Here is a 16,282-nt window from a genome sequence, read left to right as displayed (position 1 = left end):
GTTAGCTTTCTCCCCTTTCCTTGACCTCCTCACTCTGTTCCTGTTTAATCTTGGTAGATTCCGTGGAACTTTGCTGCAGATCCTTTTCTGGAACCACAGGGGTATGAATCAGTTGACTAACGTTCCTTTCTTCCCTCTGGCTGTTTACAGCTTGTCCACAGTGATTTGGACCATCTGAAGAAGGATGTGGATGAGATCTGGAAAATAGTCGGGAAGCTCCTGATCGAAGGCCTCAGATTCGACCCCGATAGTGCCGCCGGCTTTAGGAAGTGAGCCTCTCCTGGGTAGGGGTGCAGCTCCCAAAGACCCTCTGGGAGAGGAGACCCTCTCTCCAGAGGGGGAACCCGAGTGGTGTCCCTGTGGATTCTGGGAGGAAGAATTGCAGAGCTGTGGACCCAGGGAGAGGGGATGGGGCTTACCAGCTTGGGGGAGGAGGTGGAGGGCACCCAGGGGCTCAGAGTGGCTCCAGGAACACATCTGCTCCAAAGCCCTCTTGCCTTGAAAGACACCAAGCCTCACGGAGGGTAGGGGCCATGCAAGACCTCCCTGGGAGCCTGGGGATCTGAGACTGGAGCCCTGTTGCTATGTCCCCCACCCCATCCAGATAGAGTCTCAGTGTTGGGGGAGGGGGGAGAGGTCTTCCGTCCTCAGATGACCCCTCATGCCTCCCAATGTCGCCTGTGAAGGGCACCTTTCCAGAAGGCCCCTGGTGTTAAAGACTTAGTCCATCGTGCTTGGGGCAGGAACATAAACTGCACCCACTATAGCCCCACCTGTGCCCCGGGCAGCCGCAGGATAGGCACCAGCAGAACTAGCAGAGCTGACTTGCGCTGAGCTGGGCCGGGCAGCAGGGGAGTAGGGTGTGGAGGGGAGTCCTGACCCTGGGGAGCAGACCCGCCCCCACCGAGCCACAGCTGAGGGCCGCCTGTCTTCTAGGAAACTGTTTGAGCAGGTGAAGTGCATCTCCTGCGACCGGCAGGTGGAGCTGATGACTGGCCCGTGAGTACCGCCGCGAGGAGGTGCCCAGGCCCCCCACCCCCACCCCAGGTTCCCCTGCAGGGGGGCTGCCCTAGCCCGGCAGGCCTGCCAGGGCTCTAGGTCCAGCATTCCCATGTTCATCCCTCCATATACAGCAGTCTGTACCCTTCATTCCATTTGCTCCCGGGCAGGGGCACTGGGATCCCCTCCTTGGCCAGCCCTGCCTGGTGCCCGCTGCGTCTCCAAAAGCACAAGGATAGAAGGAAACTGGGGAAGAGGTGAACTTTGTGGGAGCTCCTAGAGCATATTTTTAGAGTCTAAAACTTCTATATATTTAGGTGAAATTCACATACACCATTTTACTTATTTATTTGGGGGTGGGGGCAGAGGGAGAAGCAGGCAGGGAGCCCCATGCCCGGCTGGATCCTCAAACTCTAGGATCATAACCTAACCTGAAGGCCAACACATGATGGAATGAGCCACCCAGGTGTCCCTAGACAAACCACTTTAAGGTGAACAATTCTGGGGCATCTGGGTGGCTCAGGGGTTGATGTCTGCCTTTGGCTCAGGTCATGACCCTGGGGTCCTGGGATCAAGTCCCACATTGGGCTCCCTGCAGGGAGCCTGCTTCTCCCTCTGCCTGTGTCTCTGCCTCTCTCTCTGTGTCTCTTATAAATAAATAAAGCTTTAAAAAATAGGTAAATTTATTTTAAAAATAGGTAAAGTGAACAATTCAGTGGCATTTGATGCACATTCACAATGGTATGCAACTGTCACCTCTAATCCCAAACCATTTTCCTCTCCCTAAAAGGAACCCCCAAACTCATTAGCAGCCACCCCCATTGCCTCCTCCCTTTGGTCTCTGACAACAACTAATAAGCTGTGTTTCATGGATTTGCCTATTCTGGACATTTCATATGAATGAGGTCCCATAACATGTGCCTTTCTGTTCTGGCTTCCCTCACTGAGCATCATGTTCTCGAGGTTCATGCACAGTGTGGTGGATGTCTGTGTTCATCCCAGTTTTATGGCTGAATCCTATCACACTATATGAGCAGCCCACATTTTGTTTATCTACTCACATGCTGATGGACATTTGGGTTGATTCATCCCTTTGGCTCTTGTGATTAGTGCTGCTGTGAACATGCGTGTTATGTAGATCTGTTCCAACACCTGCTTTCAGTTATTTTGGGTATAAACCTGGAGGTGGAAGTGCTGGGTCACATGGTCCCTCAATGGTTAACTCTTTGAAGAACCACCAAACAACACTCTAATAGGGTTTAAGAGCCCAAATCTTGTAGGCCCCCGCTTCCTCCAGGTATTAGCCTGGCCCCCTTGACCTGTGAAGCTCACCACCCTACACCAGTCCTGTTTGTGGAGGGGCTTTGAGCCTATCCCCAGAGTTTTTGGTTAAAGCCACAGATATACCTAGCTGCAGCATTATTTATCGTATTTTTTACATCTTTTTTTTAAAGATTTTATTTATTCATCAGAGAGAGAGAGAGAGAGAGAGGCACAGACACAGGCAGAGGGAGAAGCAGGCTCCATGCAGGAAGCCCGATGCAGGACTCAATCCTGGGACTCCAGGATCACACCCTAGGCTGAAGGCGGCGCTAAACCACTGAGCTACCCGGGCTGCCCTATTTATCGTGTTTTTCAAAGAAGAAAAGGCAACAATCTGAAGTGGTAAATGAGTTACAGTACACTTATGTCAGCCAATATAAGTCATGTTGTAGGAGGAGGTCTAATGGAACCTTCTGAGATGCGGAAATGGTTATAGCTCACTGTCCAAGGCAGTAGCCGCTGGCCACATGCACCGGAGTATGGGATTTAAATTTTATTTAAATTTAACCATAAATTTAAATAGCCTCCTGTGGCCAGTGGTTGTCATATTAGATAACACAGTTGTGAATTATTTAGGGGCCTGGAAAAATGTTTACAATACCTTAAATGAGAAAATCAAGTAGTTTGTGTGTTATGATCCTATTTTTGTTAAAAAAAAATACATAGGGAAAATTACTGGAAGGACACATCAAAATATTTGTCATGTGGTTACAGAGCTTTTTGTGTTTATGCTTTTCTATCCCTTCTAAAATGCTGACAATATGTATTACTTCAAAATGTCATTGTGAGGGGCACCTGGGTGGCTCAGTAGTTGAGTGTCTGCCTTTGGCTCAGGGCGTGATCCCGGCGTCCTGTGATTGAGTCCCACAGCAGCCCCCTGTGAGAGCCTGCTTCTCCCTCTGCCTATGTCTCTGCCTCTCTGCCTGTGTGTCTCTCATGAATAATAAAATCTTTTTTTTTAATAAATAAAACCTTAAAAAATGTTATTGTGGCTTAAATAATGAAGTATGTAAATGTGATACAACCTGATGAATTTTTGCATGTGTGCACAGATCAACATGTAGAACAGTTCCGCTGCTCAGAAAACTGATATTTTATTTTCTTTTTTGTCGTTGTTGAGGTAAATTACACATAACACAGATTAACCATGTTAAAGTGGACAGGTCAGTGGCATTTAGTGCATCAACAATATCGTGTAACCACCGCTCTTAGTGCCAGAACATTACCACCAACTTTCCAGAAGGAAACCCCAGCCCCATTTGTGACCACTCCCCATCCCAGACCCCAGACCCTGGCAACCTCCAATCTGCATTCTGTTTCTAGGATTTACCTGTTCTGGCTTTTAGTTTTATAATGAGAAAAGTTGTTCTTTTTTTTTTTTTTTTAAGATTTCATTTATTTATTCATGAGAGGCACAGAGAGAGAGGCAGAGACACAGGCAGAGGGAGAAGCAGGCTCCCTGCGGGGAGCCCAATGTGGGACTTGATCCCAGGACCCCGGGGTCCCGACCTGAGCCAGAGGCAGACGCTCAACCACTGAGCCACTGAGATGCCCAGAACAGCTGTCCTTTATGACTGTCAAAGATGACTGGGGCCCTAGCACGGTGGCCCCATGCTGTGCATGTCTCTAGCCTGAAGGCTGGGTTTAAGGGTGGACTTCCTGGAGGAGGAGGGAGCCTGGGGCCATCTGCTGGCCGCTCGGCACTTGTCCCGCTGAACACTTGTCCTCCTACAGGCAGCTCATCACCATCCGCAAAAGCCACCTGCTGTCGCGGCTGCGGCCAGCCAGCGCCAACACCTATGAGTACCTGCAGTGGCAACAGCTGAGGTGGGTGGGCTGGGGTCTGCCGCACAGAGGCGCCCGGGAGACCCCGGCCCCGGGCCCCGGGCCCCGGGCCCCGCCAGCCGTCTGCAGGGGAGCTGTTTGTGGAGGTGGCAGGGCAGCAAACGGCCCAAGGGCGTCGTGGCCCAGAGGAATGGGCACATTCATTGGGCACCCTTAATGGGCAGGGACCGTTGGGGAAGGAGTCTGGTCTGGATCCTACGGGCTCCCTGAGCTAGGATTGCCGCCGCCACCAGGAGGAGGCCCGGCTGTGGCCGCACACAGGCTGCGCTAAGTGCCTTGCCCTGCCCGGCCTTGGCGGGTCCTTGGGCCTTCCCTTTGGGGTGCATTCTGTCCTCACCACGCCTCATGGTTGAAGGAAATGAGGTTCAGGGAACTCAGCCACCTGCTCCTGGTCACAGCTAGTAAGTGGCAGAGCTGGCACCTAGACCTGTGAGTCCCATCACACCTGGCAGGCTCCTTGGATCCCAGCCCCCCTCAACCTCCTGACATCCCACTGCACCCCGGGCTGAGGTGGGGACGTGAGGGCTGACCAACAATGAAGCTGTGGAGAGGAGATGGCTGTGGAGGCCTGTGCCCGACACCCCCACCTTCCTGTGCCTGACTCCTTGAGATCAAGGATGAAAAGCCTTCTGTTGGTGGCCCAGACCAGAGCCCCTGGGGATGGCTGAGTCTGGGGGAGCAGAGGCCTTTGTTTCTCCCCTCTGCCCCGACTGTGTTTGTCCATACCCACCCAGCAGCCCCAAGGACCCCCAAACCCAAGCTGGAAGAAATTCCAGTCTGGCCTTGCTACTGCGCAGGCCCTTGGGCCCATCCTGACGCTCCTCCGGGGCAGAGGGTCCTCCCAGTGGCTGCTGTCCTACCTGCCCGACCCCAGGGAACAGCGGCGGCTACAGCATCTCCAGGACCTTGGAGACCAGGACAGGAGTCTGGATCCACTGAGGTCCCAGCAGGACTGGGGTGACGGCCCCAGCAAAGATACCAACCTCAAGTTCAACTCATATGACCTGTCAACACTCTACCCCTATGGGGACCCCGAGGTGTTGGACTATGACACCGTGAGTGTGGCCAACGCCCTGGGTGAGGGAAGCTCGGGATGTGGGGGGGGAGGCGGGGGTGGCTGTGCTCTGTCTGCTGGGCCTCTGGGCCTCTGTGTGTCTGAGAGGGGCAGGCAAGGACACTCCCTGACCTGGGCCTGGGCCATCCAACAGGCCGAGGTGGACATTCTGGGAGTGGATGGGATCCTGTACAAGGGCCGAATGAGCAGCCAGGATGGGCCACGGCCTCTGACCAGTGTTGAGAAGGAGCTGGCAGGTGAGAGGTGTCAGGGCTTCCTGGGAGCCCCTGTCCTGGGTGCCCTGGCTTTGCTGGGGAGTAGGGGGAATGCAGGCAGGGCTCAGAGCTGGCCCCATCCCGGACTGGGGGGTCCTGACACAGCCATTTGCAAAAATGGGGTTCTGTATGCCAGGCACTGCATCAGGCACTGGAGAGGTGGGGAGAGGGCAGGGCAAAGAAAGATGGGCTGTGGCCCCCGGGTTTCCACAGTGAGTGGGAGAAGCAGACTGTAAGCAAATAACCTGAGGGCTAAGATCTATTGTTTAGAACAGCAGTGAATAGCTGACCCAAGGCCAGGACCCTGGTGACAAAGGATGCTGGCCTAGGGAGGAGTGCCAGGTGGCCTCACAAAAGAGGGATCCTAAAAAAAAAAAAAAAAAAAAAAAAAAAAAAGAGGGATCCTGGGCTGGGGACGGGAGAATTGTGAGAAGGACTGATGAAGGAAGGGGTTAGCTAGGTCCGGTGGGAAGAGAGTGGTCCAGGTGGAGGACATAGCGGGTCCAAAGATCCCGTTGTGTCTGGAAGGCAGGCACAGCTGGAACTCAGGAAGGTCAGTCGGCCTGGGGTGGGGGTTGGGAAGGGGTTGGGCATGATGAAGAGACGTGAACAGACCCTGGAGGCCTGTGTCTTAGGTCCCGGGCATGTGAGGGTTGGGTCGGTGAGGGGGGTGGAGGGGACACATGGAATCAGTTCCTCTGTTACCCCAACTCCAGCTGGCTCCTACCAGGGACTCAAGGCCTCGGCTCCAGCAGTGGGCCAGCGGTCCCAGAAGGGTACCTTCTCTGCACAGCCTTTGGGGGTGTTCTTCGGGAAGAGGAATTCTCAGTTTTCCCTGGCTGGGAGCCATACCCTGCCCCATGGCAGGGTGGGGGGTGACCCTGGAGCCCTAAGGTGGCGAGAGGGTTAAGTTCTGCCCACGGTATTTGTTCTCGCCCCACATTGTTCCCATTGACCTGAGGACAAAATACCAGACACGTAAGGAAAGCAAAGGGGACTGTTTAATTGGCAGTGCTGGTCAAAGGACAAAGAGCCCACGTTAGTGTCCTGGGGCGACCGCAACAAATGGCCACAGACTGGGGAGCTGGAGACGACAGACGTTCTCACAGTTCCGGAGGCCTGCAGTCCAAAATCTAGGTGTCCCCGGGCTGTGCTCACTCCCGGGGCTCTAGGGAAGGCTCCTTCCTGCCTCTTCCAGTTTGTGGCGGTGCCACGCGGTCCTTGGCTTGTGGTCCTGTCCCTCCAGTCTCCGCCTCTGTCTTCCCGTGGCCTTTCCCTTGGGTCTTCTCTTCTGTCTCCTTTAAGGACACTTGTCATTGGGTTTAGGGCCCAGCTTAACCTGGGATGAGCTCATCTCAGGATCCTTAATTACATCCGAGAAGACCCTTTGTCTAAGTAAGGTTATGTTCATAGGTTCTGGGGACATATCTTTTTGAGGGCCACCGGTCAACCCTCTGCAGCTCCCTGCCCTGGCCCAAGTGGGTGGGACACTGCCTGAGGCCTGCAGTCCCCCAGCACGGATCTGGCCCATGTGGCATTAATGGCTGCCCCCGGACAAGGCTCGGCCCCTGGCAGCAGCTGCTGTTAGGAGGAGGCTCAGGTGAAGCTGGGTCACCAGGCAGGGTAATAACAACGGTGGCTAATATTTAATGAGCCCCGATTTCTTGCCTGCACTGCCTCTTTTCAGCTGGCAGCAACACGCTGAGGCATTGTGCAAACAGGCAGGTGAGGGCCGCATGCACCCTTGGTGGAGGGGCCCTTACCCACTCATGCACGGGACAGGGCCCTCTGCCCACCTCCCCTGGGCTGTCACGTGGCGGGGGGGGGGGGGGAGCTTCTGTCCCCATGGCCCATTCATTCTGAGACCCATGCAGCAAAGCAGGACTGAATCACAGCACCTCAACTGCTTTGTCCTGCTACAAGCACCAAAGTCTAATAGGCATTAGGGATCCATCAGAAACCTGCCTGTGGCCAGATCTGTCAACAGGATTGCTTTTATCCCTCATTTATTTACTCAAAAGAACATTCTAATCCAAAACAGTCTCAAAATCTAAACCCAAACGAGCCAGCGTGAGCCCCGCCCAGGTCCAGGCTGGCCCCGTATGTGTTCGTCCATTCAGATCACCGTCCAACGTGCCCTGCCCTGTACTCAGCCCTTTGCCAAGACACAGGGGACACTGAGGGGCACCTGGGCGGCCTGTGCCCTCCAGACGCTTGCACTGAGTCAGGAGCTCAGGCCAGGGCAGAGGAACACCGGTGCCCCCACAGGAGGGGGGTGGACGCACTGAGGCTGGTGGTCAGCAGGCTGGACTTTCAGAGGAGTGCCCTGGAAGGAAGGCTAAGTTCAGGCAGGATCAGGGAGGACAGAGGAGGCGGCAGCAGGGGCGGGGTGCCAGCCTCAAACCTCCTCACCTAAAACACGCGCCGCGACCCTGTGACCCGGCTGCTCCCCAGCTCAGAACCGTCAGTATGTTCCCTATGGCTGCTGTAACCAGTTTCCGCAAACCCAGTGGCTTAACCCAAATTTATTTTATCTTAGTTCTGGAGGTCAGAAATCTGAAATGAGTCTTACAAGGGCTAAAATCAAGGTGTCAGCAGGGCCGGTTCCCCTGGGGAGACTCTGTTTCTGCCCCGTTTCCACCTGCCAGGGGCCTGCTGCGTTCCTGGTCTCACGGCCCCCCTTCCTCTATCTCAAGATGTGCCCCTCCAGCCTCTCTTCCGTGCTCCCCTCCCCTCCTCTGACTCTCACCCTCTGGCCTCCCTCCAGAGCCTTGGGATTACATTGGGCCATCTGGATACTTCAGGATCCTCTCTGTCTCGGGCTCCTTAACTCGATGCCATCTGCAAAGCCCCCTCTGCCAAGTCAGGTGACACAGTGACAGGTTTTGAGGATTAAGACGGGCACATTTCAGGGGCATTGATGTCAGAGTCCAGGCTCCTCGGCCAATCTGGAGGGGGCCCCTTGTCCCCCATCTGCCCCTCCCTCTAGCGTCTCAGAACCGTTTGCTCGTCAGTCAGTGAGCCTGGCTATCTCCCACTCGCGGGCCTCTGCCCAGGCTGTGTGCCTGCCCCGAAGTCCTGGAGAACCTTTCTCATCTGCCGGAGCTTAGGGTTCCCTCCTCTTGAGAGCCTCCCCACTCCTCAGCTTCTGGCTGTTGCAGAGTTGGGAAGTTGGGAGGGTCCAGGAGGAGCAGGTGTGGGGGTCAGGTGGTGAGTTCAGGCTCTGACCTATAGAGCCCAGGGCATCAGCAGGACCTCAAGGGGGGTGCTGGGTCAGAGCTGGGTTTCCAAGCCTCACGGAGTCTCAGTTTTGAAACTGGGCCCTGGTCCCCCGTCCTTCACCTGGAAGGGAAGCAGTGTGACAGTCTCACTGGTCAGCAGGTTGGCTGGTCCTGCCTCAGATCTGTGGAGGGATCCAGGTCCCAAGTGGGGGGTCAGAGCAGGGGGCCAGAGAGTACCCCTGAACTGGACATTTGGTGTACGCAGAACCCACAAAGCACACTGGGGTTAGTTCAGGCTCAAGGAACAGCTGATGCAGACCTTGAGTGAGGAATGAGAGTAGTTTGGGTTTGGGGGTGGGGGTGGTTAGCAGAGGGATGGGGGAGGGGGAGCAAGCGGAAACCCTCAGATAATAAGCAGACCGGAGAAGGTCCAGGCCAACCCGATGGGGAGCTTCTGAACAAATGCTGCGCTGCACTGCCCTGGGCCAGGCCCTGGGCCCCCTCAGTGACCAGAGCTGCTAACAACCCCTGAGGGGCTAACAGGTGGAGGCTCGTGGCTCCCTTTGCTCCTGCAGCTGGAACAGTGAGTTTGTCCATAAAAGGGAGATCCACACAACACACCCTGCTGCACCTGGCCCTGGTCATTCAGCTGGTCGTTCCCGAGCCCTTACTGGTGCCAGGGGTCTCTTAGATACCACTGGGAAGACTCAATGTGGACAAGATAAAGTCACTGCTTCCTTAGAGTTTCTACCCCATGGAGGATCATAAGTATAAATAAACAAGAAGTTCAGTAAGATGAAACATGGGAGTGGGGGAGGGAATGGCTGGGGAGAGGTGTTCCCTATTGAGCTGAGGATTTTTCGAAGAAAGGACATTCGAAGCAGAAATTGTCAGGACACCCAGGGAAGGACAGAGGAACAATCTGGTGTCCTTCACAGGAAGGAGCTCAGTGCCCCGTGACTCGTGACTCGTCCTGAGGGCCAGGCCTGGGCCCTCCCCTGCATCTTTCCTCACTCTCACCGCCTCCCCTACTCCCATGGTCCCACCTCTTCTGGTGCAGCCTTTGGTCTGGGCGGCCAGTCATGGAGATTCTTGACTGGACACCGAGAAGGGATGCCTTGGGTTCAGAGGTGAAGGACAGAGCCAGAACCCAAGAGGCCAAATATTGTGTGATCCCCGGTCTGTGGGTCTGTCGGTTGGGAACAGGCATAGGGCTGGGACAAGAAGCAGACTCCTGGCTGCCAGGGCCTGAGGGAGGCAGCAAGGGGAGTGAGTGTCTCGTGGGCACCGGGTTTCCTTTGTGGGGCGCGGGCTGTTCTGGAACTAGCAGAGGCAGTGGTTGCACACCACTGGGAATGAACTTAATGTCACTCAAGTGCTGGCTTCAAATGGTTATTTCGTGTGGCGCCCGGCTGGCTCAGTTGGTGGAGCATGTGACTCTTGATCTTGGGATTGTAGAGATCACTTAAAATTTTTTTTAAAATAAATAAATGGTTAATGTGGCTTGTGAATTTTATCTCAAAAAAAAAAAAAAATTCACACACGCACATGATGAGGGACAGGAAGGTGGGGGTGGAGACACCGCGGCCACCTGGACCCAGTGGGAACGTCTATGGCCCAAGAAACTCTAGACCCCAGAAGGTGTGAGGAGGGGTGTTCCCCAAAGGCTGAGGGGCAGGTGTGTGGGGGAGGCGGGCAGGCCTGGGAAACTATGGGGCAGGCGTGGCGGGGGGCTCCGCAGGACACTCACCCGTTCCTGCCTCTTCCTTTTCAGCTGTGAAGGTTCCGCACCCCCCAGCTCGGAACCCCTACGAGCGGGAACGCTCCAGTAGCTTATATACCACCATCTACCCGCGTGAGTACCAGCCCTCCCAATCCCGGCCCTGCCCGGGGATCGCTGCCCCACCTCAGGCCTCTCTCCCCTGTCCTGCCTCGCCAGGGTACAGGAAGGCCCCATGGATCCCACACACACACACACCCCCAGCTCCTGGCCGTGGCCTGCAGCCCTCCTGGGCTTGTAGCTGACCTTCCACGGGGCTTCCCGCCCAGGCCGTCCCAGGGCCCGCGGGTCTCTAGCTAGCTGCCAGGGTGGGATAAGGAGCCCGTTCGTGGTCCTGGGCCTCTCTGCTGGGGCCCCATGAGCCAAGCCGTGGGGGCTCCCCTGAAGCCTCTCCCCTGCACCAGCATCGTGCATGCCCAACAGCTCCCTCGTCTTCCCCTGGGGCCCTCAGCCAAGCTTGGGAGGTGGGCACGGCTCCCCCAGCTTAGGCATGGAGCTGAGGCACAGCAACCCTGATCCTCGGCTCCAAGTCCACGGCCAGGGCAGCGTCTGTCCTGGTGTCATTTATCCGGGGTCAAACCGCCCCACTCCGGGGAGGCTTAGGGTGCCTGGGACCGGGTGAGCCATGTCCTGGCTTCTCGTTTCTTTATCGGGCATGATCCCATCAGGCCAGCCTCACCCCCACCCCTGGGAATGCTCCTGGGACATCATGACTCTCCTGCCCCTCCCAGCCCTGCACCCCCACAGCAGCGTGCGCTCGGCTGCCCCGGGCCCCCCGCCTACGATGCCAGCTCGGCCTCCGTCGCTGCCGCCCCTGCCACTGCTCCCACCACTGACGCCCTCCCTGCGGGCCGCCCAGCAGGCTCCAGGGCCCGCCCGGCACCCTCGGCCCCGAGCCAGCACGCAGCCCTCCGAGGAGCCCACCAGTCTGTGAGCCCTGCGTGCCGCACCCCTACCTCCCCTCCCCTTCCCTGCCCGAAGAGCCTGGCCCTGAGCCTGGCCCGGGAGCCTCCATAAGGGACTCCTTTTGACCCACTGGCCATTTTAACTCTATGCATAGAAATCCACACAACACAATCCTCCTTATCCTACACTTCGTGGAGAACGCAGCTTTCTAGATTGAATTTTCCACTAAGCCAACATAATTTCTTGACCAGTTTTCAACACACCAGCTAACGTGCTTTTAAATACAGTCACTTTCCTTTTTATTTTGCTGAAATGGCTCCATCAGAGTCCGTCCCAATTACAGCTACTGCCCGTGCACGTTTTCGTTGGGGGCCTTTATTTCTAACAAGACCAAGTTTCTCACGGGAACCAAGTTTTACTGAGTGCATCCTTTTTTTTTATTTCATGTTGATTATTCCCACCAGTAATTACGGTTATGAATTGGATATTTTTAAAACCTGTTTATATTTACTTTCTGGCCAGTCGTGAGGAGCTTAGAGCAGTGGCCCTGGAATATTCTGGGACTGTTCTCTCCCACCGAGGGCCAGAATCGCACAGGCCTGACGTCCTGAGCCCCGTGCTAACGGCCCGTACGCTCAGTGGAAGCCACACGGACCAGGCCACAGTGTCCCACCGGCGGGTTAGCGGGCAGCTCCGGAGCGCAGACCACGCACCTGCCTCTGCCGCTGTGCGCAGGGCTTGAACCCCCCCTCAGGCAGCTCATCCTTCCTTCTCCCTCCCGACTCCTCTCCCTCCTCCTTTCCGCTCCCCGGCTCTGTCCAGCTGTGCCCTCTGTGCCTCTGTACTTCTGACATGTCTACTGCATTACACAAAGTCAAAAAAACTTCCCTCTGTGTCGCTTTGGGGCACGACTCTCCCTCTCACCAACATCCACCAGAGGACCCCGGGGCCCCTGAGCGGGTAAGGGAGTTGGGGGGCGGTGCACTGCCCAGGGGTCCCACGGAGGAGCCGGGGCTGCAGGATGCCCGGGCCTGGCGGCCATCAGTCTGGGCACACGGCGTGCCGCTCCTTCCTAACGGTCCCTGGCTCCTTATCTGTGCCCACTTCCAGACCCTGACTTCTCTTTTCTTTCTTCAAGGACTGCGTCTAAATGAGGCCAAGCTATTCCTGGGGCCGACCTAGACCCTGCACCCACCCCCATGTCACACACAGATGACTATTTTTGGCAACTTCTCCCCAGAATAAAATCTTTCACTTTTTTGACTGTGGGTGAGGGTGACCTGCCTGGTGCCCTCTTTAGAGGGTGGTCTTGTCTGTTCCACGTGGGTGGGGGGTACCTGCTGGTCCCTTCTCAGGACCCCACCCCAGGGTCAGTCTCTCGGAGGCACCGGCCAGAACCACCGTGGCCGAGTCCCAGCAGAGAATCAACAGCAAACCTTGCCTCTGCTACATTTTCCATCATGGCAAAAGTCCTAAGGTACCCTAGCCCTGCATTCTGGGAAGACAGGGGGGTCGAGGGCAGGGGTGGTGACGTGACCTGCCCAGGTTTGCTCAGGGAGGCCTCGGCTCTCCAGCCTTCCACGGCAGGGCAGGGAGGCGTGGCCTGGGCTCAGGCAAAGCATCCTGTGCCAGGCTTGTCCCCTGCGGCCCTGGCCCTCAGGCACCCCAAACACCCAGGCTCAGACCCTCCTATCCATCCCACTGTCCCCTGAAAGCTGCCTCCCCAGCCATTTCTCAGTTTTACAAAGGGAATCTGTGCTTCAGCTGGTTCCTGCAGCCCAGGCATCAAGGAGTGAGGTCCAGGTGGGTCGCCCCGTAACCATTCACATTCCAACAGGCTCCTTGGTGTTTCGGAAGGTAGGGACACCAATGCAGCCAGCCAGGAGCAATGCCAGAGGACAACAGTCCTGTCTCCCTCAGAGGTTGTGGGGAAATAAGCTGGCTGGCCTTTGGCCTGGTGGCAGGTGGGAGCTGCAGGGAGAATGCTCGCCTCTCCCTGATTCCAGCCTGAGGCTGGAGCCTGCAGGAAGCTTCGAGGGCAGGTGCCTCAGGGGGGAGCTCACCCCATCCCTGCAGGCAAAGGTGCTTGGGGAGCAGAAAGAATGAGGATGGGGTCAGCAGAGTGGGAACCTCACAGGGTCCTGGGCGCAGCCTCCTCCTCTGTCAGGGGGACACGGCTCCTGGCCTGGGAGGCAGTGGCAGTGCCAGGCTGGGCAGTAAGGTCCCCGTCTGCCTGGGACAGACAGGGACGAGCCGGTCATGTAGGGAGGGAGGCGCATGGCCTGGCCTGGTGTGGCGCTGCACAAATGAGCTGGGCGGGAAGGGGAGAGAGACGCCTCTCGCCAAGCAGAGGGTCCTGCTTTGAGGTGCTGCTGGAATGGAGTTGCTGAGTGGTGACCCCCCTGCACTCCCATACGTGGCCCTACAACCCACCAACACAGGTCAAAGGGTCACTGACCATTTCTCCCTTTCAAAGACCGTGAACTCCTTAACTCTAAGGTATAAACAACCAATGACAGCAATGTGTATCCTAAACAAGATGATCCGCACTGGAAAAAATGCACTGCCAGTGCCCGGGACAAGTCACCAGAAGAGGGAAGTTGAGGCACTGGCAGTGGAGGAAAGTGTCCCTCTTTCTGTGAACTCTTACAGACACTAAAATCAGCGCACACCTGCCTCCCTGGCTGGACCCCTGACTATCCCCGGTCCTGGGGGCTCTGCATAGAGAACCACCAAACACATACCACACACAGAGAGCCAAAGCAAGGCCTCTCTTCTCAGTTCCCCTCCTCCTCTTGGCTCATGGCTTCACCAGGAGCCACAGAAAACCATCCCAGCAACATGTGCAGCTGTTGCCCCCCAGGAGCCGAGAAGTGGCCCTGGAAGGCAGAGCAGAACCCCGCCAACAGGCTCCCAGCACCTTGTGCTGAGCCAGTGACACGGCCTTGGCCATCCTGGGGCTCCCCTAAAGGAGTGCAGTTATTCTAAGGCTCATTTGAAACACATACGTTGCCCAAACAGAAGCTGTGGCTAAGCAACCGAAGACCTTTCCAAATGCAGGAATTGGAAATAGCCTTGCCTCAAAAGATCTCCTTTTGTCCAGCCCAGGCGGCCTCCCCAGCACTGACCCCGGGAAGCGACCAGACTCAAAGCACTCATCTGTCCTCAGATGAGTCCTGCTATAAAGGCCCCTCAGAGGCTTCCAGGCCCAAGGCAGCCCCACCCACTGCTGGGCTTGGGAGCCAGCCACAATGTGTTCTCAGAGAACCCTGGAAGGACCCTGGGGACCCTTCATCCGAGAGAATCTGGGAGAACAAGCCCTTCCCTTCTCGAAGCTGTCTGAAGGAGGAGGCCTGCCTGCCCACAGAAAGCACTTCAGGGTCTCCATTCATCCACCAGCTGTCCCTCCAACCCCCCCTCCATCCCCCCCCCCCCAGCAGGCCTTTCACTTTGGAAGCTCTTCCTGGTGCAAAACAAGATCCCCCTCCAGATTTCAACCAATTAGGAGACAGGAACCCAACACACGTCTGTGGCCACTGGAGTGGGTTGGCCGACCAGGGGCAGGCTGGCTGCGTCCCCACTGTGACAGTCGGCTTCAGCCAGTTACGGCCTGGCAGGAACCTGGGCCAGCTGGTTCATGAATGTCCAAGAGAAGCCAGAAGCGAGACTTTTGGTGCAAACTCTCCCAACTTTAACGTGTTGGCAGGCCATTCAGAAAGACATGGAAGCCAAGCAGCAGACCCCTAAGTTAGTGCGCCCAGGTGCTTTCACGGCAGACTGGAAAGAAACCCCCACTGCCTGTCACCTGGGGTGGCCAGACCTTCACCCCACGGGCTGCCACGTCCGCTCTTCAGAAAGGAGACTGTTGGAGCTCCAGTCATCCTTCCAAGCAGTGTCATGGATGCGAAGGTTTTTAGAACAGAACCTTGGAAACAGTCATTTGAGCTGCAGTCTGGCAGGTAGGTAGGGGTGACCGTGCCCAGAAGAGGCTGGGCTTTGAGGTAACCAAGCCAGTTTCCCATGTGTGCTGCTGGGGCAGCTCCCAGGAGGCGTGATGAAGGACAGCAGAGGACAGCTGGGTCTGCTCCCTTCTGTTCATGCACCAGCACCTTTGCTTTCCAGCCAGTTTACGTTTGAACGTGTAACAGACAGTTACGGACTCCTTCAGCTTTGTTCCTGAGCTTAGAGAAGTGGAGGAAGGTTCCAGGTTCCGTTCTCACCTCTGGCTTCCCCTCCAGTTCACCTGGCCCGCTTCTGCAGCCTTTCCCTTGCTGGTGAGATGCGCAGACCAGGGGCTCCCAGCACACCAGGCAGGGCCTCTGCATTTGCTGGAAAGTACTAGGAGGCCCAAGCCCTGCCCTCTGCCCCTCTTGCTCTGGTTCCCACCTTGCTTGGGGCACTGATGAAAAACCCGATTCCTGTGCCCTCCTCCAGAGCAGTTGCCTCAAGCACCCAGGGGTCCTTTATACCCTACAGGTTTGGGGGTCTTGAATCACAATCACTTGGGAGCTGTTTGCACAACAGCTTTGACATACAGTTGATATTCTCTTAAGTTTACCCTTCAAGGTAAATGATTAAGTGGTTTTTATTTTAATGATCCACCAATATCCTGGGGGACGTTCAAAATAATACCATCAAGGCTTCTCCCCAGGGACTCTGATGCCGTGGGATCTGGGAGTCTGTGGTTTGTCTCTTTACGGAGCTCCCTGGGGGCTCTACTGTGCAGCCAACTATGGGAACCCCGGGTTTAGAGGACATTTTGCCATGTCCAGATACTTTCCATTGTCACTAGGGGATGCACTGGCATCTCGTGGGAAGGCCAGGAGGCTGGCCGACGTCCCACAGTGCACAGGACTCCCCACAGCAGACAGTAATCCAG

At 56.3% G+C, this 16,282-nt stretch overlaps 1 protein-coding gene across 6 annotated transcripts in view; it reads left to right on the top strand.

The window, feature by feature from the left end:
• C6H16orf96 (chromosome 6 C16orf96 homolog) overlaps positions 1-12,666 on the top strand; it is a 44,899-nt gene extending 32,233 nt beyond the window's left edge. For 3 of the 6 annotated variants that reach the window (XM_025416659.3, XM_025416661.3, XM_049110940.1), the window contains 8 exons: positions 151-269; positions 937-999; positions 4,057-4,149; positions 5,042-5,222; positions 5,376-5,478; positions 10,492-10,572; positions 11,229-11,427; positions 12,542-12,666. In XM_025416659.3, the coding sequence (XP_025272444.1) occupies positions 151-269; positions 937-999; positions 4,057-4,149; positions 5,042-5,222; positions 5,376-5,478; positions 10,492-10,572; positions 11,229-11,427; positions 12,542-12,557 (855 nt within the window). In that variant the 3' untranslated portion in view covers positions 12,558-12,666. Of the gene's footprint in view, positions 1-150; positions 270-936; positions 1,000-2,453; positions 2,665-4,056; positions 4,150-4,964; positions 5,223-5,375; positions 5,479-10,491; positions 10,573-11,228; positions 11,428-12,541 lie in introns of those variants that run through there. The other 3 variants (XM_025416660.3, XR_007411030.1, XM_025416662.3) reach the window with 3 other exon arrangements.
• Positions 12,667-16,282: the final 3,616 nt, after the last annotated feature.

Source organism: Canis lupus, chromosome 6, assembly GCF_003254725.2.
Source record: "Canis lupus dingo isolate Sandy chromosome 6, ASM325472v2, whole genome shotgun sequence".
In the NCBI taxonomy this organism is placed as follows: Eukaryota; Metazoa; Chordata; class Mammalia; order Carnivora; family Canidae; genus Canis; species Canis lupus.
The sequence above is the reverse complement of the archived record's forward strand: the minus strand, read 5'-3'. Positions and strand labels throughout refer to the sequence as shown.